This window comes from Anser cygnoides, chromosome 4, assembly GCF_040182565.1.
Source record: "Anser cygnoides isolate HZ-2024a breed goose chromosome 4, Taihu_goose_T2T_genome, whole genome shotgun sequence".
NCBI classification, from domain to species: Eukaryota; Metazoa; Chordata; class Aves; order Anseriformes; family Anatidae; genus Anser; species Anser cygnoides.
The window spans coordinates 27,309,125-27,334,322 of NC_089876.1; the positions used below are offsets into that span (position 1 = coordinate 27,309,125).

At 38.2% G+C, this 25,198-nt stretch overlaps 1 protein-coding gene across 3 annotated transcripts in view; it reads right to left on the reverse strand.

Moving 5' to 3' along the window:
* CORIN (corin, serine peptidase) overlaps positions 1–25,198 on the reverse strand; it is a 134,070-nt gene that overhangs the window by 97,158 nt on the left and 11,714 nt on the right. For all 3 annotated transcript variants that reach the window (XR_007166609.2, XM_048072933.2, XM_048072932.2), the window contains exons 2-3: positions 19,731–19,875; positions 13,806–14,258 (exon numbers count right to left, since the gene is read on the reverse strand). Coding sequence is in view for 2 of the 3 variants with exons in the window: in XM_048072933.2 (XP_047928890.1) it covers positions 13,806–14,258; positions 19,731–19,875 (598 nt within the window). In the remaining variant the exon portion in view is untranslated. The remainder of the gene's footprint in view (positions 1–13,805; positions 14,259–19,730; positions 19,876–25,198) is intronic.

Sequence of the window (25,198 nt, forward strand, 5' to 3'; positions counted from 1 at the left end):
AAGACCTTTTAAAAATAAGAGAGATGGAAGAAGGGACTAAACCCAGGACCTGCCCTTGTAACACAATCATTCGTGTTCCATCTTCAGTTCCATGAATCTATCATTCCTGCCAAACATCACTTCAGTATTCGCCCAGGCATGCCTGTATCCTAGGATGCTCTCCTGGAAAGCAGGTGCCTGGCTTAAAACCTGGTCTTTTAAACAATGGTGCTCAGTCTACCTCTTCTACTTCTTACATCTTTCACCCAGTGTATAAACTGTAGTGCAACTGTAACTACATAAAGTCCATACCCTCCACAACTCTGAGTCAAAAAGTGTAATTTCAGGGCAACAGCAATTGTTTTATCACAGTGTCATCATATGCATCCCAGATTCTCACTGTAGTAGGAACAACACGTGCTACACTCTCAAGAACCTTCTCTGGCAAATTCAGGGAAGCCTTCTCAGACATTTAGTTCTGTGTACGACTAATTAGCTCAGGAGCAGCACCCCACTGGCTCACTTACACTGCACAGAGCTGCAGAGAACAGATGCCTCAGCCCTTGCCAAGGCAGCCACAGACCTCTAATCCAACAGCCAGCAGCCGCTGCCTTGCAGCTTTATAGGGGACCTTGCCGAATTTGCTAGTTTTCCCTCACGTACTGCACAGCTGCCTAAGCTGGTCACGCTTTGAGTAACTCACTATTTTACAGCAAGGTTATTTCCCCTAAACAGAGACCAAAAGAGAACTCAGTGATTTTCTATTCTGATCATTTGCATCAAACAAGTCCCTCCATTAACTATTGCATCAAGCCTGATAGCTTATGATAGGTAGAAGACATCTTTCAGACAGGCAAGCCTGCTGAGTGCCAGAATTGCTCAGTACGTTGGCAAACACTGGTGTAGGCACAACACTCTACAAAGCAAGGAATATTTTACATTAAAGGTCATTAAAAGTAGATGAAAGGCCATTTAAAATACAAACAAAAGGACAGCTTATTTAATGAGGAGTAGGTACTTAAATAAAAAGGTTAAACAGATAATGAAAAAATACATATTTTAGTATGAATAGCAGTATTCCTTTTCTAAATAAACTTGAAAATTTGAATAATTAAAAATCTTGCGCTGACAAACGGCCACAGAAATAAGAAAAGAATTTAGTAAACCTCAAAATGCATTAACTATCCTGCCAAATTGCTAAATTCTGCTCCATATGTACAGGCTAAGTGCATTCTATAAACAATACTTCTCTTCAGTGCCAGAATACTAATCACATACATGACTGGATCTGACTGATGGTAAAACATACTAACATGAAACATGTTCCCAACCAAGCAGGTAATTGACCAGAAAAGAAGAGAAATGCCAAAGAGGTGTCAGAAAGCCTCCACCTATTTGCTTACTTTCTCCAGTAAAGATTCGTTAATTACGGGGAATACAAGGTACATGAACCACTTTTGGCATTACCTAGGCAGGAAAAAAAAAAGAGCAGTGAATGGAAATAACAACATGTGAACAAGCTGTTGATCAGAGCAGCGTGGTTCCTAATTACATGGGTCATTTCTGACATTCATCTAAATTAAGAGTTTTCTGCTTATCACCAGCTATTGCCAAATGGACTGAACTGGTAACAAAAGGGCTTCCTTCTACAACAACCGCAATACAAGTCCATGGTTTCACATTCAGGACTGTTTAAACTAATTTAAACAACGTATTTTCTCTTTCCTTCTCCCCTCTTTGGATTGTTCGAGAACTGGACAGGAGAACTGAGCTGCCTGAAAATAACCACCTGCATTCTTTCCCAAAAAGCAATGTTTATGGCAGCCTCAAAGAAATGCCACTGGAACTGCGGCTTATGCCTGATTGATTGTTTTCCTTTTAGAGCACTCAGCCTTCCCTGTAGCAGTCAGGTTGTAGTTCCTCACTCATTTTTTTTGAGGCCATGCAGTGAACCAGCTCTGGGTTTTAGCAAAACTAGAATACAAAATTGTTCCTCTCCCTAGACTTCCTCCACTTTTTTTTTTTTTTTCTGACACGCAATGGAGAAAAATAACTAGCTCATTCAGATTAGATCATTGAGTTGAATAGCTTTTTGGCAGCAAAAACATTTTGTCTAGGACCAGAGAAGGGGTTAGTTACCATTGGGTAAGAGAGCCTGCTCACAGCCTCTGAAGGAGTGCATTTGCAGAATGTGCCATCATTGCCCAGCACCACAAAGCAGCTTGAAAGGGCTAGGAAAATTTGAATTGCACCATAAGAGTCAATTGCTGACTGATAAGAATTAAAGAACATTTTAACTTTAAAAATGGATGTATAAATTTTGTGCAACTCAGCATTCTGCATGCATCTATTTTCTAACTTGCAGTACAAAGGAAAACTGGAATCTCTCCTCCTGGCATCAGCAATTGTAAATGCAGCACAATTACAAATAATGCCTTCAGTTAAAGCTACTTTGAACTGGCCCAGATCTTGGCTATGGCGTTTCTTTAACTAGGATTGCCATAGCAGATCTGCAAAACAAACCTGTCTCAGGTACACAAACCGTAACAAGGTACATGAGAGTGCTTGAAGATGAAAGTAAGCAGCCTGATTCTTGTGTCCCAGGTCAAGCTTGCTGATACTTCCCTTAGAAAATAATCTTTTTAATCAGAGCAACTTTCACAGAACATCTTTAAGAAGCTTATGGAAAATGAGAGAGTGTTCAATGCAGCAGAAATCATCAGCTGCTTTGCTAAAGAACTTAGTTTAGTATACTTAAGTACCAAGTTCCACAGTTGCAGTCCACAAATTCATTGCCTCAGGGAGTGAATTCACCTCTGCTGAAACCAGGAAAAAATGGCAACACTCACCTAGCTCTTTCATACCAAAAGCTCTACTAACATAGAATGAAATCTCATCTTTAAGTGTCCTGAAAATCTCAAAGAATCCCATTAAAAAGAGCAAAACCAAACCAACCTCATCCATTCTAACTTAGAAACCTGTCTAACTTGCCTATAACAGCAATTTGTAGACTTCTTGATATTGGAATGACGCTCACCAAATCTTTTTTTTTTTCTGTCCCAAACTGCCATGTTCTTCCGACATTAAAAGAGTCTTGTGATTCTGCTTGATTTCACAATCTCATATTCGATATATGAAGCTACATAATGCTTTTTTTCCCTCCTCTGTCCTGTTGCTATTGCATATGCAGGCTGTCATGGACTTTTGCTGCAGGTGAAAGGAGCACAGCATCCCACCTAGAATCTGGACTTTTCAGCAGAACTTCTTTCCAAAATTCATTACTGTCTGCAAAAACGTTAATACCTCTTTTAATTCACTATGACATCTTGGTACATTTTTCATTTCAATTAAAACAGAAGACAGATTTTCTTAGCCTCCTTCCAGTTATGAATTTCTCTTGTACACTCCACTTGGGACTGAACATCTGATATTGTATTTCAGATGTTTTTCCCATAACTCAGGAAAAGTGCCCCAACAAGTGACTTTCTTCTGGCCCATTTCAGCAGATGCCAGGAACTATAATCTGTCCTTTGGAATCAGCCCAGCAGGGAAATCTACACATTGTTTTCTCCTTAGTACAAATATCAACAGTTTAAATCAACAATTTCATAACAGAAGCGTAGTCACTGCATTTTTTTCCCATTTTTTTCACATTAACATTGGTTTGAAAACATGATTTCCACAACTCACAGCAGTCTCCATTTCCTGACAGGAGGGAGAGCTTGGCTGCTGAGGGTGTACATCAGGTTTCTGTTGCAGTCTGAACACATTCTCAGACCCTTCCTCACATTTTTTCCACACTCATAGAAAAGTTGCGTATTTGTTCTCCTCCAGCACATGTTGTACATAATGGAAAACGCCAACTGATCCTAACAGAACAGCACATGTCCATATATAACACTAGTGAAGAAAACAAAAAGGATACACACGTTCTGGAGGGAATAACACCAGCATTTTTACTACTAGAAACAGCACTGTTGGCAAGGATGAATATGCCTGTTTTCCCCAGCTTTCTCAACATTAGGCATAGGTGGCAAGGTGTTGGCAATGGGGGGCTGCCAGGGGCTTCTGTGAGGAGTTGCCAGAGCTCCCCACACCAGACACAGTCAGATCCAGCCATCTCCAACAGCCCCACCACAGGGCATAGCTGGGCCCAGCAGCCAAGGTTGTGGCACTTCTGGGTAAACGTGTTTAAGAGAGGGCAAAAAGCTGCGCATGAGAGCAATTAAAAAAAAAAAAAAGTGAGAAATAATTCTGCAAACACCGAGGTCAGAGAAGAATGAGTGAGAGGAGGTGCTCCAGGCAGTGGAGCAGAGATTCCCTTGCAGCCCTTGGCAGAGACAACAGTGAAGCTGGAATTTCCCTGCAGTGCACAGTGGAGCAGATGCCCACACTGCAGCCCATGGGTGACTCCGTGCCAAAGCAGACAGATGAGCCCTGAAGGAATTGCAGCCCACGGAGGAGCTGCACTGGAGCAGGCTTCCCCTAAGGGACTGCAGCCCAGAGAGAACCCACACAGGAGCTGTTCTGGATGGCCAGACCCCCATGGGAGGGACCCCACGCTGGGGCTGGGTAGAGGCCTGAGGAGGAAGGTGCTGGTCAGGACTGACAGTAGCATCCGTTCACCACCCCTTTGTGAGGACAAAGAGGGCTCACATGAGAGTGAGTAAAGTTGAGCCTAGGAAGAAACGTGTTGGGAAGAGGGAAACAGGCTTTTGAACAGCAGATCCTAAATGGAAGTCAAACTCCAAGGCTAGCTGAAAACAATCGCTCTGCGCATAACTTAGCTCAGCTACTGACTTACACAATTTGAGAGGAATGAGTGACTGGACTCTTCAACAAGCCACCTCATTTTTGGAGCACCACTTTTTTCACCTGGATGCTTTCAGACACTGCCTTTCTTGTGCTGAGGCACATACTTGCTTCTTTAATCCTTTAGGCAGAAACAGCTGAGAGCAGGCAAGTTCATCAGCCAAAAGTGATGCTGAATACCTACCCCCATGAGGTCTGAGCTGGCCTATATTCTTGATATGGTATTTTGATTAGCTGTTTCCTAATGAACGCTTCCTAATTACAGGATTCCTTAGTGAAATTGGAGATGTATTTCAAATAACCTACCATTAAATAAGCAAAAGGTACAAAATTAAATTAATTTTAGGATTAGATCAATCATTACAGACTATTTTCCATGGCACATTAGGTTGGACTGCATTTTGCTGTTGTTTGGAGATATGCATTACTTTGCTATTATTAACAGGCTTTATTAAAAGGAATAAAGGGAAGGGGTGGCAAAAAAATGGTAGCTTCCACAGGACCAAGGCATCTAGACAATTCTTTTTTAACAAAGGCGTTTTCAATAAATGAAAACAAATGCTAGCTTGAATGACAACATGTAATTATGTGCCAATGCTGTTATGTTCAAAAAAAATCAGTGCTTTGTAAAAGACGTACAATGGTTGAGATATTCAACAGGCTCTGAATAGGACTGCATAGTAATAAGGTGTACTTGAGCTGTCCCAGTTGTCTCTGGTTAATTACCTCTCAAGAACAGACAGATTGCTCTTCTGATCTCTTTGGTAGGAGATTAGGATCCTTTTTTCCAACTATATCTCACAGTGGTAACTGATGTTCATCTCACTTTCAGACAAAACTAACGCAGCAAACCCTATGTAAGCCTCCTCCCTGTGAAATCTGTCTAGAAACTAGGACAGAACACAGCACCTCACTTGCTAAGCAAAACACTGCAAGTATGTGAAACCTATGCTTTGCAAACTGCAATTTCCTGCTTGGCAGTTTGCAGGTGGAACTTAAGATCCTGGTGTACTAAGGATCTGGCTTAGGAAGGACTAAACTTAACAGGCTAACAAAGGACTGATCAGTCTAACAGATTACTGTTGGTTTTCCCACAGCTGGAAAACAAATTTCTGTACAAAAGTTGTATGGAAAATTCCCACAGCTACACTTTGTAAAAGTATGTCTGCGATTGTTTCATTACAGCATAGGTAGCCGTTGTCTGTAAAAGACAATTTGCTTTAGACAGAAATACCGCAGCCTAGATCTTCTGAATTTGATTGCACATTTGGCAAAGTGAGTGTTGCAGAAAATGGTATATGACTTCCTGGGCCCTTTCTTTATTCTGAGGGGCTGCTACTCACTCTCTTGTCTGTATTGATGGAACTTTCTTTTGAGTATCACTTTTTAAAAATATTTAGTGACGGCCCAGTTCTGTTTCTACTATTAGAGCTCAAATGCTTCTGTTAACAGGTTAGTACAGCTGTCTACATCAATGGAGCTTTCCTTAAGGGTTCCAGTTCTATTTATATGGAAACAGAAGGAGGCTGACAAACCTTCACAGCCTGAAGAATTAGTGATCAAAAACAGCCTGTTTTTTGGTTTGGTTTGTTTTTTTGTGTGTAAAAGAAGGAGATTAATACACAGGTATCTAAGAGCTTAACATAACTATCATGAAGTTTCCCATAACTGCATACAGGTTCAGTTGCATTTAAACCTTATGAACATCATGCTTCCAAGTTGCTTGTGCAAACTGAGATTTTAACATACTTGTATTTCAGCTGCTCTTCCTAGGATGAAAAGACTCTTTCTTTTATATAATTCCACTAATAAATACAGATAGTTTCCCTCAATGCTGTGTCTTATAGCTCTTTGTTTACTTCTCTATGTTAGTTACACAGAGAGCAATGACAAGCTTCCCTATAAAAATTAGGGCAAATTATCTCAAATGTAGTCTGACAGGATGCTATGCTAAACTTCTTTCAGCCATGCAAAATGTGTTCCACTCCCTATGTGCAAATACATTTTTTAAACCTCGTAATCATAGAAATACCAGCTGGAAGAACCCTCTGGAGGTCTCTAGCCAACCTGCTTCTCTAAGTGAGATTGTCATCAGCACACTGGCAGCCACAGCTTTGCCTGGCTATGTCTTGGAACTGGCTTTGCCTGGCTATGTCTGTGGGTAAATGGGTTCCACTGGAACCCATCCAACACCCACCTGGTGAAAAAGTTTTTCCCAGTTTCTAGTCTGAACTTCTACTATTTTATTTCATCGGAGAGTATTAGGATTTTTAAATTGTCAGTTGCAATAAAGGGGAGGCAAACATATTTTGTGTACAGATTAGTAGCCAAATTATTTATTGGGCAATTTATCACTTTTTCAAATTCCCATCTTCATTACCTTTTCAAATCATGTTATTCATTATGTTATTCTTGGATTTCACATGATTGTGAAACATGACAGTGACTGTAAATCTCTTTCTGTTGTATCAGTGCTTTAACCTTCCGTTTGGACAGTAGCTTGGATCTTACCATTTTATATTAATGATTGCTCTATCTCCACATCTGGCTGCACCATAATGCAATCCATAATAGACCATGCAGAAACGTAAAGGAGATCAACTTTAATCAAAAAGAAAAGCACACATGGCTATCAGCTGTTAAGGTGTATCTTTTGAAACTAAGTGATCAACAATCACAATATAGAACCAACCATGCATCAACAACATCTTTTTTGCCAAAATAACCACATAATTGACTTTTAGAAAGGTTTTAGAGAAGCTTATAGGCCTATAAAGGAAGTCAGTGACTGTAATTCTCAGACAATTATCTTAAGATACACCTTGCGTTCATTGTTCCCATCCTTGGAAGTTTCATGCCAGGCTGGCATGAGACTCCTTGTTTAGCCTCTTGCTCAGTTGGACAACAAACTGCTTAAACTACAAGCAGTGATAAAGTATAAAAATCTGCAATGGATGCATAAAAGTGAAAAGTATAAAGCTGAAACTACTTCTGTTCTTTACATGTAAATGTTTTAAACATACACACATTGGACTACATACACACAGGTTGGACTAGATGATCTTGGAGGTCTCGTCCAACCTAGACGATTCTGTGATTCTGTGACATCAACTCTAAAAACACATGCATGTCATTTAAAGACTGGAACAAAGCTGACTTTGTCATTATTTCCAACAAGGGAATTTCCCACTTTAAAGTAAAGCATGTGCATGAGAGGTTGAAGAGTAAAGATACATAAGTAAGTGAAAATGGAATTGTAGGGTGGATGTGATAGTAATTCATAGTACTCATTACAGTGTTAATTCCAAAAGATATTTGAGATCTCTTTGAAACAGTGCTCTGTATAAGGTATCATCAGAGTGTATTTGGACAGACGATCATCTACAAACAAAATACTTGCAATAAGGAGCCATTAATTTATTGAGGGGAATTAAAGTCACAAGCTTAGCTGGAGGTAAATGTATGAAAGTATTAGCAACCTCATTAAAATTCTCACAAATGTATTTAAAGTTTCTGGCAAGCTTCCAGTTACCTGCAAGTGGCAATATACCAGGTGCTAAAAGCTTGTTAGTTTTTTCTTCCTTATGCACATAAATTGCAATGAAAAATCTATAGAAATTCTACATCAACAGTAATCTCATCTAAGAACCTTTTGGATTACACTGCCAGCTAATATATCTTGCAAACCAGAAACTTAATGGTTTGCTTGCCAAGCTATGCCCATACACCCATATGAAATAACAGTGGTGGAATAGGCAAACTGATGAAAACCAGGTTCTTGCTGTCAGATTTAGTGGAAATTCACCATGTGTTTGTCTTTTAAGTCACTAATTTTTCCAAGTTAACTGAAAATTTAGTTCTGAATTTTTGCTAGACAAGAAAACCTGAATGGTTCTAGTGATTATTTTGACAAGGGGAAAAATGTATTTTTTAATGAGGACCACAGTGGAAAAATTCTGAAGCCGCTTTTTTTCCACTTTGTTTCTTTAATTTTGAGAGAAAAACAGGTATAGGGGAGATAAAGAAACAAAAGCCACTGCCAGAAGATAAAACATCCTGAAGCAGGAACTCAAGCACCAACAAAATCAATAACTACCATATTAGTTTACTCATGCTTGAATTTGTATGAAAAAAAAAAAAAAAGAAAAAAGAAAATAAACACAGATGAGTTGACTGGCCTGGGACTTAGAAGACCACATTTTTTGTTCTTCTGTGCCAATTTGAAAGACCAAACCCATTTTTGCTTCAGGAGAAAAACATGTTTTAACAACATTTTGAATTTTTTTGTTGAGAACAATATCTCTAAATATCTACCATGGGTCTACTGCTACACTTTATCTACCATGGGTGTATTTCTGTTATTACATTTAATATAATTTGGTCTGCTCCAACCTACTTGAATAATTAAATATGAATTGAGATAGAAGACTTGGTGATTTATCAGATCACTGTTTGAGATACTAGGGATTGGGAAGATGGAAACCCGTGGTCTGACTTGGAAAGCAGTTACTGGATACCTTAGCTTCAGTAGGGAAAAAAAAAAAGAAAAAAAAAAACATCTTTGGAATGAGCAGCACAAGGCAGGGAGAGGCAGGGAATTGCTTGTTTCTGTGCCATATGTGACATATCCCTTCCAGTTATCCCCAAAGTGGTTCTCATATTGCTCTTTTCTACCAAACAGAAAGCTGGGCCAGCCTTGTTCTCTATAGATTTTAGTAGTGGCAGAACACCAAATACAGCAAAATAGAGCTGGGGAGAGAGAAAAATATTTATTTAGATGTAGTTAAAAGACAATAGAGAGGATTAGGAAGACCTCTAGGCAGAGCAGAGGGTTGCAAATAAATTGCTCAAAGATGTTCATGAAACTATATGAGGACCCTTGGGTCTTTTCATTCTAAGAGTATTTGTTATTTAGAAGAGTAGAAGATGCAAAGAAGAAAACATGAATTACATGCTTTTTCAAATGCTGTCCTCTGATACATCTGATACTGTGCCATGCTTTTGCAAAGGCACTTTCCCACTTTGGTCCTACAAGCAACCATTCAGGGCTTGTGTTTTTTATCATCCTCCTGTACACTTGGGCAAGTGCAGAGAGAAATTGAACAGGAACCAAATCCACATTCATCTGGGACACATGCCTTTTCCTAGCTTTCTCTCAAGTATATTCAGAATAAGCCAGGGCTGGAAAAACACATCCTTTATTTCTACCCACCTTGCTTTTACTCAGTTCTTTCCCTAACGAAAGGTCTAAAAGGCTGGTGCTCGCCCTTGACCCCCCAGTGCAGCCAGGAGTTGTGCAGCCAGTCTGCCCCTTGGGTGAAATGCTTCTGTCGACATCTTCTGCCAACTGCGCCGCCTCCCACCCATATTCTGGGCTACATCCCTCTCCTTCCTGTCCCCTCAGAGCAGAGGAAGCCTGGGGCTATCTTGTATGTCCCCAGGGTCCTGCTCTCCAGCCTCTGAGATGCCCACAGGCCACAGTTCCCACCAGTGGCAGCACCCTTTCACGGCAGCCAGGGGTGGCCAGAAAATAAGGTTGCAGCCAGGCCCTGGTCAGCGCCCTTCGCCCTTTGGGACAGCAGCATTGCACCCTCCACTCCCTCAGTGCCAGGGCCTGCCGGGGTGCCATGCCGGGCACAGGAAGGGGCGGTAGGAGATCACGCTTGGAGCACTTGGTCATATTACTTTGCATCTTAGGAGGTGGATGTTGTCACGGTTTTCCACTAAACGGGGGTGTGGGTGTGTGGCTAAGATTTGGGGAGGCGGGGGGGAAGGATATACATCTTCATAAGTAACAGTGACTGGAAGAAACAAAATTAGATACTAATACCTCTTGTCCCAGTGCATATTCCGTTAGTTATACGGGATGTTTTTCTAGGAAGAATGCCCTCTCTCCTTCTTCCTGTCTCCCCAAATCAGCAGTATTACAAAACAGGGAGTCTGCTTCATTTGAAATGAAAACATCCCTCTCAAGCTGATACACTTGAGATGTCTCCTGGTCAGTCGCCCAATGTACTACATAATTACAGCCTATTTTTGTTTCAAAGAGAAGAAAAGCACTGATAAAATTGTACTGATATTTATCTTGGAAAAACATCCTTTCTTTAAGATAATGACTATCTAGTATATGGTTCTTTTTCTGTTGTTCATTGATTGACAGATGAACAAAATATTATCGCATATACCTCAAATTCCATGAATACACACTGCTGAACCTGGTGGTTCACCTAAAACTCCCTTCCTGATGTTTTTGCTATCAGGAAACTCTCCAATGAACTATCCTAGTGACTTAAGACCATGGGCCATGCCTTCAAAACAACACTTTTAAATCTGAACTTACACAAGCTCAAATCAATCAACAGGAAAAATGTATTCCTTCACTTTCTTTCCAACAGAGAGGTAACACATGGGGGGCCACAAGAAAAACTGGAAGAATTTAGAGAAAATAAGGAACAACTGCAAGTGTAACAACTTCTGGCAACTTAAAGGCTCAGGACTCACTACAGGTCACTGGAATCTGCTACCATATAATGTTGAGGTGTCTCTGTATGTTAGCCTTATTTTGTTTGTCTTTTGGCATATTCTAATGGTCACAATTGGATCAAGACACAAAGCAAGAGAGATTTATTTTGATCTGCTAACGCCATTCCCACATAGTCAGTAAGTTTTACTTATCTCAAAAAATCCTTTGTACTCCAAAAGACTATTCCAGACTCACTATGCAAAAAATTATTTTATATCTGTGGTCCTGTTTTTCCCCATCTCCCTCTACAACAGAATACACAAGAACTCTTTTGGACATCAAATTAAGTTTTCTGTTACCTTAGAATTCTCTCCAGGAAGCAAAGCTTAGTGGGAAAGGAGAGATTAAAGAGACCAAGGAGAAGTGTAAAAAGAGAATTTGCAAAGGACAGTACAAGAGTGAGACAGTGAGAAGCCCTGTGTACTCATCACGATCTCCTGATTTCTAGTCCTCAATGCCTTGGACAAGTATGGGAATACATAGTTATTCTGAGTACAAATTCTTCTGGACCCCCCAAATATATATATATATATATATATACACACACACATATATATACACACAGTATTTTTATATATATATATATATATATACAGACTGAATGTATATATATGCATACTGAATTTATATTTATATATCTACACATGCACACACAGTTTTAAGGCAACTTCCACATAAATATAAATAAATAAAGCACATCTACACTGTAACTACCTAGTTAATAAGACTGCAATACAAAGACATCATCTTCCAGAAAAGAAAAAATTTGACCCCACAGCACATGTCAAAAAAGTTCAAGTGGAGAAAGACAGGCCCCATAGTTCTGCTTAACATTAACCAACAGCCTAATAACTTCAAGGTGTCTTTTACAATCATAATCATTGAAAACACTAAGAGTTGGAAATATCTGTAGCATAGCACGCTGTGCTTCTGAGCTGTTCCTCAGCACAGTGATAACTAGCCAAGTCACCACATAAGGTAAATAAATGAATCACTGAGGGAATGCAAGTGTGCATTTACATGCATTTGTTCTGAGTTTGGGGTGTGAGGAGAAAAAACAAGATATCAGCCAATTTAAGAAAATCATGTAGCAAACTGAACGTACAGAAAGCCTGGACCATTCAAATGGCTACAGAATCACTACAGTGCTGGAGACAGAAAGAATAAAATAAGAAAACATTGATTCACAATAAGTTATTATTTTTGAGGGCTAATTTGTGAATAAGAAAATAAGTTATCACTGAAATGGCCTCACAAGGAATCTCTTCCACGTCACAGGTTAAAAATAGATCAAAAATAAATTAAAAAAAAAAAATCAAAGGTTTTCCTCTTTCACTTCACTCCAGAAAGAACAAGAAAGAGCATAACAGAGTTCTTTCCTAACTTTTACCCGCTTATTTGATGTCAGGGTGGGGTGGAGGGAGGCAGGAATGAAGCAAGGGACAAACTCTTGAAGGCAGAATGCATTAGAAGAAAACAGCAGAGCAAAAAACTTGTGACGTACCATCAATTTGATCACTCACACCTGAATAATAGACTCATTAGGTAGGCAACTAATATCAGGTTTTAGTATTTAACTAAGCATGGAATCCAAGAGAGGAATGATACAGAGATTCTCCACAAAACAATGCATAATTCAATGGCTGAAGTGATAACCTCTCTCAGACACCATCTCTTCATTTCATAGAAATTTCAAATATACAATTAATAGAGTGTGCCACTTTCAGGTCACTGTCTACCTCTTTGCATGTATTTCAGTTCTCCCTATAACTCCAGGAATAAGTTTTGCTCCGTGCTCTCTTGAGATCAACAGCAGAAGAATGATATGTAGTTAAAGAGAAACAAATTCATTTTAATATGTCACCCTAGTGTTCCATGTGTTAGCAAAACAATACAAAGAAACCTTTCAATACCACTGACATGATGAATCAATAAAATTACCATGGCACTAATGAAATGCGCCTCCTTGTATAGTCAGACCAATGAGAACTGATCACAGTTAATCGTTATTGTTCTTTTTGACATTTTGATTACAGTCCTCAGAAATTGAATTTTATTGCTGCATGGAGAAACAACTTCAAATTAGAGAACAATTTATCCATTAACATAGAAAATGTTTTAACTGTAATTATATCCCCAGTTCAGGAAGGTACTTACCACATATATAATTTTAACGGAACATAGAATATTCAATCTACAAATTGAATACAGTCTGCAATAACTAATTTTCAGACTTGGTAAGCATGCATGATTTGAAGAATGTACTGTAAGCATTCATACCTGAAAGAACCTAGTGCATCTTCTTCAGTGGGGTCAATCAAATGTTCTGATAAGATACTGATTGCTTGCAACATGGAATGTGCAAGACAAAATAAATTATCAAAAAACAACTAATTCCTCAGAACTCATGGGAACTCATGAGGAAGCAGCCAGCAGTGTGTGCTGTACTTTTGAGTCATAATTACAAAACTAAAAAAAAATATAAACTTACTTTTTTTCTGATCCACTTTTTGTGGCACAGACGGATAGGTAGGGCTTAATACAGGCAGAGTGGTCATCCTCTCTGTGATGTTGAAGGATGCATCTATGGACCACGAAGTCTCTCCCTCTGCAGTGGCAAACAGCTGGGTGCTATATTCAGAGCCCTCTGCCGAAGCAGCGTCATTTGTAGGATCAGGATTGAGGACTGAGGCTTGAGATGTAGGGACAAACGAGTTTTCCTGGAAAGTCTCTCTAAATATATTTGAGTTTTTGTTCATTTGGCCAGTGTGGGATAAAGGTGTGGTGGTCCAGGCGGGAGTCCATGTGCTGAGATCTACTATGGGATTACTCGTGGAACTGTTTTCAACCATGTTTGGCAAAAGAATGTCAGATGTTTCAATGTCACCATTAACTGTGAGGACCTCACTCCCATTTGAATAAAAGCAAGTTTTTTCTAACACCCCTGGAAGAAAGGGAAAAAAAATATATAAAAAAGAATTATATTAGCTCATTGGTACAGTTGACTCTTGAGTACAAACAACACCCACTACCACCTCTACCAAACTTCATTTTCAGTTTGATTACTGCATTTACCAAAATGCCCAGTCTCATGACCACACTTAGCCAGCACCTTGGCTCTGCCAGCTCCAGGCACCACGCACAGCCTGCACCCACTCAGATATCCTGAGCCCCTACCTCCTGCTCTTACAGAATCCCTCTCCTCACCCCTTCATCCACTTTGCAGCTAGATTGAACCAGCTCACTCAGTGTGAAATTCAAGGACTGGACAGGAAGGAATCTTTATTAATCACAGCTGAAAAACTTACAATGCCAGAAGACCCTAATTCCAGTTACTGTCTGAAAAGATTTGGGGTTGGGAAGTTTAACATGTAAAAAGAAAAGGGAACCAGGAGAGTAGAAAAGGAAGAATTTTCCTTTTTTATTGAGTAACTTCTAACTGTGGCAACTGGAACTAGAAAGTTAAACTTGTAAGGGGTTCAATGAAACAGCTACCCTTTGAGGTTTACCATGTACTTGTTTATCCATACTGGGTTGTTTTGGCTTAATTGCCACTGACTGTGAGTAAAACTTGGTTTCTGACTTTCACTAGCAGAACCCAAGGGAACTTTATATCTATGCATGTGAAAGTTTCTGTTTCTCTACCAGCAAATGTGCATAATTCATTGGGATTTGAAGGAGTATGCTGTGGGTATTTTACAGAAGCATCAGAAAATCTCCCACCCACAAATTATTTCAGCAGCAATATCTCTTTCTTGAGTCCTCTGGTCAGGCCAAATGGGAAGACTGAACGTGCTTTGACTTCACAATGGGGACCAGCAGTAATATGATTTGCTAAAATCTTAGGAATTGTAACTAAGCATGCACAGAAATTGTGCTCACTCATATGTAGCTTTACTTGGATCCTGTGTTTCCAAATAGAGCTTTGAATCTCTGTGAGTGGGAAACCTACTTTGTTTCAAGTTTCAAACTTCAGTCATTTTTGCTGTAGCTTTCAAAAAGTTAAAATTAACTTCTCTTCCTCCCTTGGAAAAGTGTGTATTTTTTCCTTAACTCAAGAATAACCTTAACTCAAGAACTCAAGGGTGTTTTTTTTTTAATCTCATTCTCTGTCCTCCTCCCTCAGCTACTGTCTTCTCCTCCACTCAACATAAAAATAGAAAAAGCCTGAAAAATGTCAGTCCCAAAGAGCTGTGAATAATGATTGAAGTTAAAGTAAAAATGATTAGCTATTTATAAAACATTCAGCAGAATAGTAGGAAATACATTACAAGTCAGGTAAAAGCTTGAAAGAAGCTTAAACATTTTTTTTCTGTTGTTTAACACAGTGGACCAATAAATACTGTTAAGGAAAATATGCATGTTACCCACTGGATTCTATCCTATCCCCACTCAGCCTTATTTCATTCTCTTTCTGGAACTAGAATAATAGCTGTCGCTACCCATAATGTCATTTATTTCTTCCACTGAGATCCCCAGATGCCTGTTTGCTTCTTCAACCCATCTTTCCAACAATAACATTTTTGTTCTATTTTCAGTTCCCTAGTGATAACAACTCCCCTTCTCTTTCTTGACAGGGGGACCACATAATGAACCTCTTCCAGACAACAGACCTTCCCAATTGTATCTCAGCTGACAATGAGTATTATTAAATTTCTTTTAAGACCTTTTGCCTACAAAATAACCTTTACAGACAGCACGGGAAGAGAGGGGAAACAAGAAGTTGATATTACCAGTAGGGAGGCTTATGGAATCTGGGTACATGTAAATTTTGTGTTTCTGTTTTCTCAGATCTTTAAGTTTTACCTTAACTTTACAGGTTTCCAAACAAATATTTTAAGGCTGAAGAAGTTTGAAGAATCCAGCTTTTCCACCTTCTAGATGTGTGCTCCAGCCACTGTTTTACTATGTGTTGGCAGGCACCATTAGTATTAGGAAGCTTTAAAAGACTAAGTGTAGCAGTGTTCTTTTAAATAATGCTCTTAGGTAATATTAGGAGATGGCTCTAGGCTCTGTTCCAACCAGCTAGTTGCAGTTGCTTGGGCTCTGCTGCAGATGCTCTTGAGAGAGGTAGGCATAGCCCTCTGCTTGGTTTTCACTGCTGGCCAGCTCTAGATGACAACTCTGTTTCCAGATAGCATGTGATGTTTTTGGATCACCTTCCTGAGGCACTTTGTTCTCCCCCTTTCCTCCTATCCTCTCATCCTCCTAGTCTACAGAGTAGAGAATTCAGAAAATTAATTCCAGGGTATAGTCTCCACTCTCTTTCTGAGTTAGGCTTGTATTTTCATTGATTATAGTCCTTTTCCCCCTTAAATAATATTGTACATCTTCAATCTTAAATTTAATTTACTGGAGATTTTTTTGCAGCATTAAAAGTCCTGCAGGAACTATATAAATTTCAATACAGAGCTGGAGATATTAAATCATAGCCTAGATAGCTAATTAGTTGAGAAATAGCTGTAACCATTTTGGAATTGTGTTTTCAGCTACAGCTGGACGTGTCCAGATGACGGGAATATACAGCATGATGGCTCTCATTGTGCTTGGTACAAAACCAAGGAACTGGCTTAAGATTCATTTGGTTCAAAGCGATGCCTTGCCAAGAGTCTTACTGACCACTTTCCAGTTGCTCTTCACTATTGAGGAATTAATGTTTTATTTAAAGATCTGAAATGGACAGTTAAAAGATCTAAGGAATAGTCACACTGTTCAGGCTATTAAAGTGAGATTTTGGCAGTTTACACTGTGAGTGATTTCTAGTAGTTCACAGCAGGAAATCCCAAGAAGACCACATTTGTTTAAAAAGCTAACCAAACAGAGCAAAGCAGCCTACCAAAGCATGTGTAGTGGATTAGGCAGTTACACAGAGAATAGAATGATGGATCACTGCTGTAACTAGCCAGCACATACCCACTGAGATTTCTTCTGTAGGGTTTGCCCTATGAGTCTGTGCACTCTGAAGGCATTGGCACATCACTGATAATCAGAGACTCATAGAATCACAGAATGGTTTGGGTTGGTAGGGACCTTAAAGGCCATCTAGTCCAATCCCCTGCCATGGACAGGGACATCTTCCCCTAGACCAGGTTTCCCAAAGCCCCATCCAGCCTGGCCTTGAGCACTGCCAGGGAAGGGGCATCCACAGCTTCTCTGGACAACCTGTTACAGTGCATCACCACCCTCTGAGTGAAGAATTTCTTCCTTATATCTAATCAAAATCTACCCTCTCTTTCAGTTTAGAACTGTTACCCCTTGTCCTACCAGTACCTTGTAAAAGTCTCTCTCCACCTTTCTAAGCCCTCTTTCAGTATTCAAAGGCTGCAATAAGGTCTCCCTGGAGACTCTTTTTCTGGAAGCTGTCTATTTATGTTTTAATACTTGGAGCTCTCTATTTATGACTTAATCAGCAGTGAAACATACTAGAATGACAACCACAGAACTTAGCTCCTCCATTTGGTGATAAGATGATAATTTCCTATAGAGAGGGTAATTTGTGAGTCAGTCAGTACCATCAACTCATTTCTTACACTGTAAATCATCATACCAATATCAGAGTGTTAACAGCATTAATTTATTACTGATCTGAAGTGAATATGAAATACTTTTCTGGATATAATGTGTTCTCAATAAATAGAACAGAATACGTTATTTTACACACATTTTAAAGACGTCCATAGAATTTGTTCATTTAATTACTGACATCAAATGTATTTGTTTCTAGGCTATCAATGCACATAAAGCAGAAGCTGAAAACTGAAAGTGAAGAATAGTAAATTGTAATCATGAAAATTTAAGATATGCTTAAGGGAGCTTTGCCAGTTTTAGACATGAGTAATAACACCAAGTCTTATTCTTCACCCCACAGTAATTACATTGACCTAATAGAAGATAGTCCTGATTTTTGCTGTGTAAGTAGAATCAGAACAAGTCCCATTTCCCCAGAGGATTTCATACATTTTAATGAGTATTATGTCGACACATGCCTCAGAGGAGGAGAACGAGTAGATCTGACAAATACACCTGCTTTTTTATCTGCCTTCTCACCAAAGAATGAAAATCTAGGGCAGAGGATATGAAGGATACAAATGGAATGATAAACATAAGGAAAGTAAATTGAATGGCGTCATATTTCCTAATTGCTAGACTTACTAGTCTTAGTCCACTTCAGCCTGCTCTCAATTTAAAGATACATCCCAAGACTCAGTTGTCAATCATAGCATTCATTAGCTTTGTTATTTTGACTTGCCTAACCTAAGTTAAATGAAAAGAACAGGTCTACAACATATTATTGCAAATATTTTACAGACTGAATTGAGAAAATAGATTTAAGTTGTCTTGGTTTTGACAGAAGTGAAGGTGCTAATGAAACATGTTTGTTTCCTTCCTGTGCTTGCTAACTGTTTGGTTGTATGGTATGTAAGCTGGGGGTTTTAAAGGGAAATATAGATTTATATATATATATATATATCCATATATATATATAAAGATACACACACATTACCACAATTGTTAAAGATGTGCTCCTGAATTACTCAAGGAAGCACAACAAGAAAATATTTTCTTTACCAAAAACTGAAGTAAAAATGCCACATCCTCTCAGCACTGAAAGCAAAACAATTGTTTTTTTTACTTTATTTTTTCAAAAAAAAAAATATGTTTTAACCCAGCGTTACTGTCTTTCTCATGTTGTAGTTGAAGAGATTTAATGACGAGACATGTCAGCTTCTCTGTAGTGGCAACAAAAGGAAGGCTCTTAAAGTTTTGTTGGTAATAAATTACTAGCTCGTTAATTCTGTAACAGACACCGAGTTAACAGACTAAGCCATTGTAAATTCTAATATTTCTGCAACAAGTTTCCACAAAGCATACTTGGGGTTTTGCATTGATATAAATTTCGTACTTAGTAGAAAGAAACGTATTTTCCTTAGTTGAACGGTAATATTTTGTAGACTGTTCAGAAAGATTTGTGGATACTTATAACATTAACCTTCACCTGAAAATAAAAAACAGATTTACACATCAATGTGTGACATAAAGGTACAAATATTCTATTCCACTGACAGTTATCTAAATGTCTAACATAAATACATTTTATAGTTGTAAAATGACTGCCGAAAACCATCTACATGCTATCTATTCAAGGTAGTCAGGTCATCAAAAATCTACCTTCAGAAATTCAGAAAAAGAATTGTTACATAAATTTATTTGTTACATAAATATGTTTTCAATATATAAATCCAAATATCATATTTATTTCTCTGAAACAAACATTATTTCACTAGGCAGTTTAGATTGTTAGGTAGATGTGCTAAGATACATCTTTAATGTCCACATTAGCACTTGAAAAGGAGACTAAAATTGAGATAGAAATGCATTAATTGAAAACAGGCCTATTTACTCTGTTAGCACTCACCTACAAAGGTAAGCAGAATAACCAGCAGAAGGATAAGGGCACAGATGCATGGAATCAGTATTAGGAGCAAAAGTCGAAGGAACTTGGCAGAAGCCAGTTTTTGAGAGCAACCATCCCCCATGTTATCCTCATCTGCTCCTAAGACCTGAAAAACAAAAAAGCACAGTTTTATCATTCCAGTGTAAGTTAGTAACTCCTATGTTTTCAAGGGCAGTCCCACCCATTTCACAAAACAGCTAGATTATTTAAATGTATGCTACAAATTGTTTTAAATTCTTACCAAAAAGTCATATAATCTTCCTTTTTGGTGGACAGCCTAGTGCAATCATACCATTAATTTTAGTTCACCCAACATCCACAAACCTACAATTTCACTGAAATTTCTAAACTTTTTACCTGATGAACTAGAAGTTGGATAGGTATTGCATTTGAAAAAAAAAAAATGTAAAATACATAATACACTTCAGTAGTAAGGCTAAATACATCTTATTTTCTAATTAAAAATAATCATTTACCAATTATATAAAAAGCTCCATGTTCTTTTTTTTTTTTTTAAAGAAGGAGCCAAGGAATTATTATAACCTTTGTTTTAAGTGACAATAACAGTGACAAGGAGCATTCCACTTATTATTTACAATAATGTTCATTTTCGAGTACTTTACAAAGCTATAACTTATCACAGTATTCAGTGGTGTTTACAAGTAGTATTTTCTGTTCTACAAATGGAATACGGAATAATAAAGAAAAATGATTTTCTGACTTCAGTTGAGTTGTACAAACTTCTGCCAAAGGCTAAACAGGTATATATAATAAAATAATCAAAATATATACAGTAGTCTTGGGGAAAAAAAAAATTTAAAAACATAACTCTATTAAGGCTATGATTTCATATATTAGAAACATATCATATTCTTTAAATAAAAACAAAACAAAAACAAAATTCCAAATGTATATTTAATAGCAAAATTGAAACTGTCATTATGAAGTTAATAATGATAATTATTAATTAAATCTTTTTTTAATCAAAATTAACTAAAAATAATTAAGATTTTCCCTATAGTAAGGCAAAATAGAACAATTAACTCCGGACAAAGTCTTCCAAAATGATGACTCATGAGTTAAAGCCTACAAATAACAGTTTAGCCTCTTTGTCAGGAAAATCAATCACATTGAAGTTGATCGGGACAGGACACAAGAGTGTAAATGCATCCATTACGCTGACAGACTCTTTCTGAAGATCATCAAGAGATGGATGTCTATCACATTTATCAGTAGTCTTGTAAATGGCAGTCTCTGCATGTTAACCCTTTGATTGGTTCTGTTCTAAGTGTTTTTCTGTGAGGAACAGGTTACCAGAGTGACTAGCATGAATGAAAACTGGACTACTTCTTAAGGAACTAGACTAGATTTATTCCTGCCTAATCTCACTGCCTATTTTACTCCCTTGACTGTGAAAACTTGCACTGTTTAAAGACCAGGTAGCACTGAAAACAGGTATGGTGCCAGCATGGTGTGAGATATGAACGGTATCTCACTTCATAACCACTGTGCCTTCTATTGTGGTGATTCAGTCTCAACACTGTCCTACTACTGGGCTTGTCTAGTGAGCAGGATGTAAATTGATGGTCAGCTTAAAGATGGTAGCGTTCTCTGAACGTCTGAAACAGCCAGCTCAGGGTCGCTTTGTCTGCTCATAAGGTACAGCCTGGGTGAATTGGCAAGGTTTGTAATCAAATCATCACCATTTTCCACCATAAGCAAAATACAAAGAATGCTGAGAGAGCCAACTGCTTGTCTCAAGTGTTTTTTCTTCACTCCTTATTCAGAAGTGGCAAACGCTGCAATTCAAGATTTTGGGATATATCAGCTAAATTTCCACCTTTACTTGCAACTAACGCTTCAAATACCCAGGCACAAAAAAAAATAAAAAAATAAAAAAAATTGGGTGAGTTTTTGGGTGAGTTTCAGTTTCAGAAACCTAACTCCAAGTAACGGACAACCCTTACTTGACAACATGACATCTTGAAGTCCACACTTGCTTACATTTTAAAATATTAAACTCTTCGAAGTCTGCCTCAAGTTTTGCTTCTGGTCATGTTGGAGCATAGCATCTTAGCAGCCACCTTCACTGAATCCCATAACCTTGTTTTGCTCTGTCTATATTAGATCCCTTTGGGAGGTCTGAGTGCAGGTAGCATAGGAATAACACAGCTCTGTTATGAACACAGCTCTCCCAAAACACAGCTGCTGTAACTTCAACTTTCAACTGCTTTTGAAAGCATGGCCAAAAAAAAAAAAAATAGAAAATGACATTAAATTGCCTTTTCTGACAGTACAGTGGTTACAGTGCTCCCTCAGGAAATGGTGCTGTTGAGTTCAATCCCCTGTTCAGACCAAAAATTAATCTACAACTCAGTAGAGTACCACAAGCATCTGAACGTAGACTCCTCATGAATCAGAGCACACTATCCCTTCAAGTCATGATATTCTGTGAAAAAGAGTATGGTTCTGCTGCACCAGGTAAAGGGGAGCAGGACCATCACTACACAAACCAGTAAGCTTCTGAAATACCTTGCTTTTACATTCCTGTTTCTGTGAGGAATTTATTTTAAGTCTGTTGGCACTGTGAATAGTAGATACTTTAATCAGATGCTTATAATAAGGAAGGACCTCAAATATTTACCTTCTTATCAACACCTAAAAGTAACAAAAAATCCCAATCTTTGCATTGGCAACTTACTACCAAAGATTTAAAAGGAGTCTGTTGTATCCAAATTTGCTTTCAGTGACTGCTCAAGAAAAGAATGTTAGATTGGGAAAGACATCCTTCTCTAAACACCCTGAATTGCTTGTTTTGTATAACAGCAAAGTAAATATTTACAGGCAACTAAACAGCATGTCGTATTTTTCCCTTCTACAGAAAAAGATATCATGAAAAACACTAAACCTGTTTAAAATCATCATCAGTGACTCAGCAAGCATAGCCTTAATAAATGCTAATTTTCCATCACTTGAACATCTATATGAATTTTTTTTCCATCAATTTCTGTGGAGAATGTGAAAAAAAAAAATGTTAATGGCTCCTATGTCATCAATGAGAGTTTAATGAAAAGTCCTAGATATAAATATAAATACATTTTACCAACTTTTACATATTCCCTGATACTGTTTCTTTTCCTCTTGCCACCAAATATTACAATACAAAAAGAACACATGCACCACTTTAAGTGCTACAGTATGCCAATGGTGTCTGCAAAAGCTTCAGACATGCTTTGTCCTCCCAGTTCTTCCAGCCTAGCACTTTGTATCTTCCTGGTAGCACATTTTTAGATCAGTAAGAAGTAAGAAAAGAAGGGCGCACTTCTAATTTCATTAAAAAATTGAACCTTGCGATCCCAAGCAGAGAAAGACTTCAAAAGAGTAATGTCCCTAAGGGGCTATGAATCTAAAACCAGTCATAAATAACAGAACTGTCAGAGAAAAATGGGACTGTAGAAGGAAACATGCTTATTCATTTTGTGCTACATGCTTATTCATTTGGCCCACTTTAGGCCTCCAAGAAAAGAAACATCTCCCTCAACTCTCTCGGTAGTCTATATTCTGAGTCATTCTCTAAGTACACAAAACTGAAGTATTTTCTACATATATATTTTTATCTCTTTCCAAAAGAAGGGCAAGAAGACTTAGAAGCAGAATCCTTGAGGACAGACAATCCTAAATACTAGAGGTTTGGGCATAGAATAGATTTACCTGGACCAAAACATATCCTCAGTTCCTGAAGAATACTGGTACGAGTTCCCTTCCTGCCACTGATGTTAGAAAGCTTGATTCGAAAAAGCCTTTTTTTTCAGTTAAATGCTGTGTACACTGTAGGTAGAAAAGGTCAGTGTCTGGCTTTTGAGGCAACAAGTCATTTGCTTTTAATACAATCAGTTTTTGTATTAAACAGTCAGAATACTGGGTGCTTAAAAAGATAATTTCTTCTGACAGCCAAAACATTCTGTCTCTGGTGAAACACTATTAACTGCTACTTAATACCCAAATGCTGTTCTGGAAGTATTGATTTCAATAAAGGAAATACACCATGACGTAACTCTGAGGTAATTTCAGTTCAGATTTTTGAGAAAATCCTACTCTTATTTAGGACTGCTGTATCAGACTGCTCACACTTGATTTTCTGAATCCACAGAGGTAAAAAATAGATGGGGGAAAAAAAATACAGTCCTGTCTGACTGCAGAAAGACTAACAATTCATTGGACCAAAATTCACAGCTTGTCTTCTGCAAGTTGTGGGGGGAAAAGAAAAAAAAAAAACATCTTATGGGTGTCATTTCAATAACATGCCTGTGATATTAAGGCCCAGAAATAACAAATTACATTAAGATTTATGGATGAAAAGCCCGTGGTAGCATGCAATTTTCCTTTTAGACCCCAAAATTATCTAAGCTATTAGACTATAAAACAACCTTAGTCGTGGTGTAAGCATGTGACATATATATGTCCTGCTGTTCCTATCACAAACCTAACAAATGGTCTCCCTGTAAGGAAATATCACTAGGGCTAACAGGCTATGGTCAGTAAGTCTGATAGAGCATGCTGGGTCTCTACAAAGAAACATGGAAGACAACTGCTGGGTCCCAAACATCAAAATATCTTGAGCAAGCCATGCACCAAAGTACTATGCAGTATTTGTACTGGGAAGCAGTGGAAAGAAGACAAGAAAGGAGTACAACCATGACATGCAGAATGTCACTAGGGGACAGTAAACAGGTGGCCTTGTAAAAGTCACAGTGCCATTGGGGAATCCAGCCAAGCTGGATAGCACATAGTTTTCATAATCTAACATATTTTCCAAACATGATCTATCTGCAGTTCTTTACATGTCCTTGATATTGTTCCTATTCCAGTGCGCTGCTGGCACCTTTTGTGATTTTATCAACTGTCATGATACTTGTCTTAAAGCTCTAGATATGGGACTCACATGACTGTGTCCGCGATGACAGCTTTCCTTTCTATGCAAGGGAATATGGTTCCAATTCTCACTGTCACAGAGCAAAAACTGAACGTGTGAAGTGTCAGTGTTTAAATACATGATATCATATAAAAATAAATTTAAACTTACTCTTTCTTAGATCCTCTTTTGACCTATTCACAATATTCAAAAGCCTGGGAGTGAGTAACAGAAGCTGCAAGTATTCTACATTTCTGTATCAGTGCTGTCCTGTTCACACGAAAACCTGGGAGTCAACAATGCACTTGTGTTTGACAACTATTCCATCCAAAAAATGTAATGCCATGCTTTAATGGTCAATGTAACAACTAGAAAGTGTAAGATAAATCATCCAAAGGAAGAGGAAAAGTCACACACTAAAAACAGGAACGGGCAAAAAGTCACTGAGAACAAAAGTCACTGGTTTTGCATAATCTTCCATTGAAAACGTTAGAGGAATCAGAGTGCCAAGCTGAAA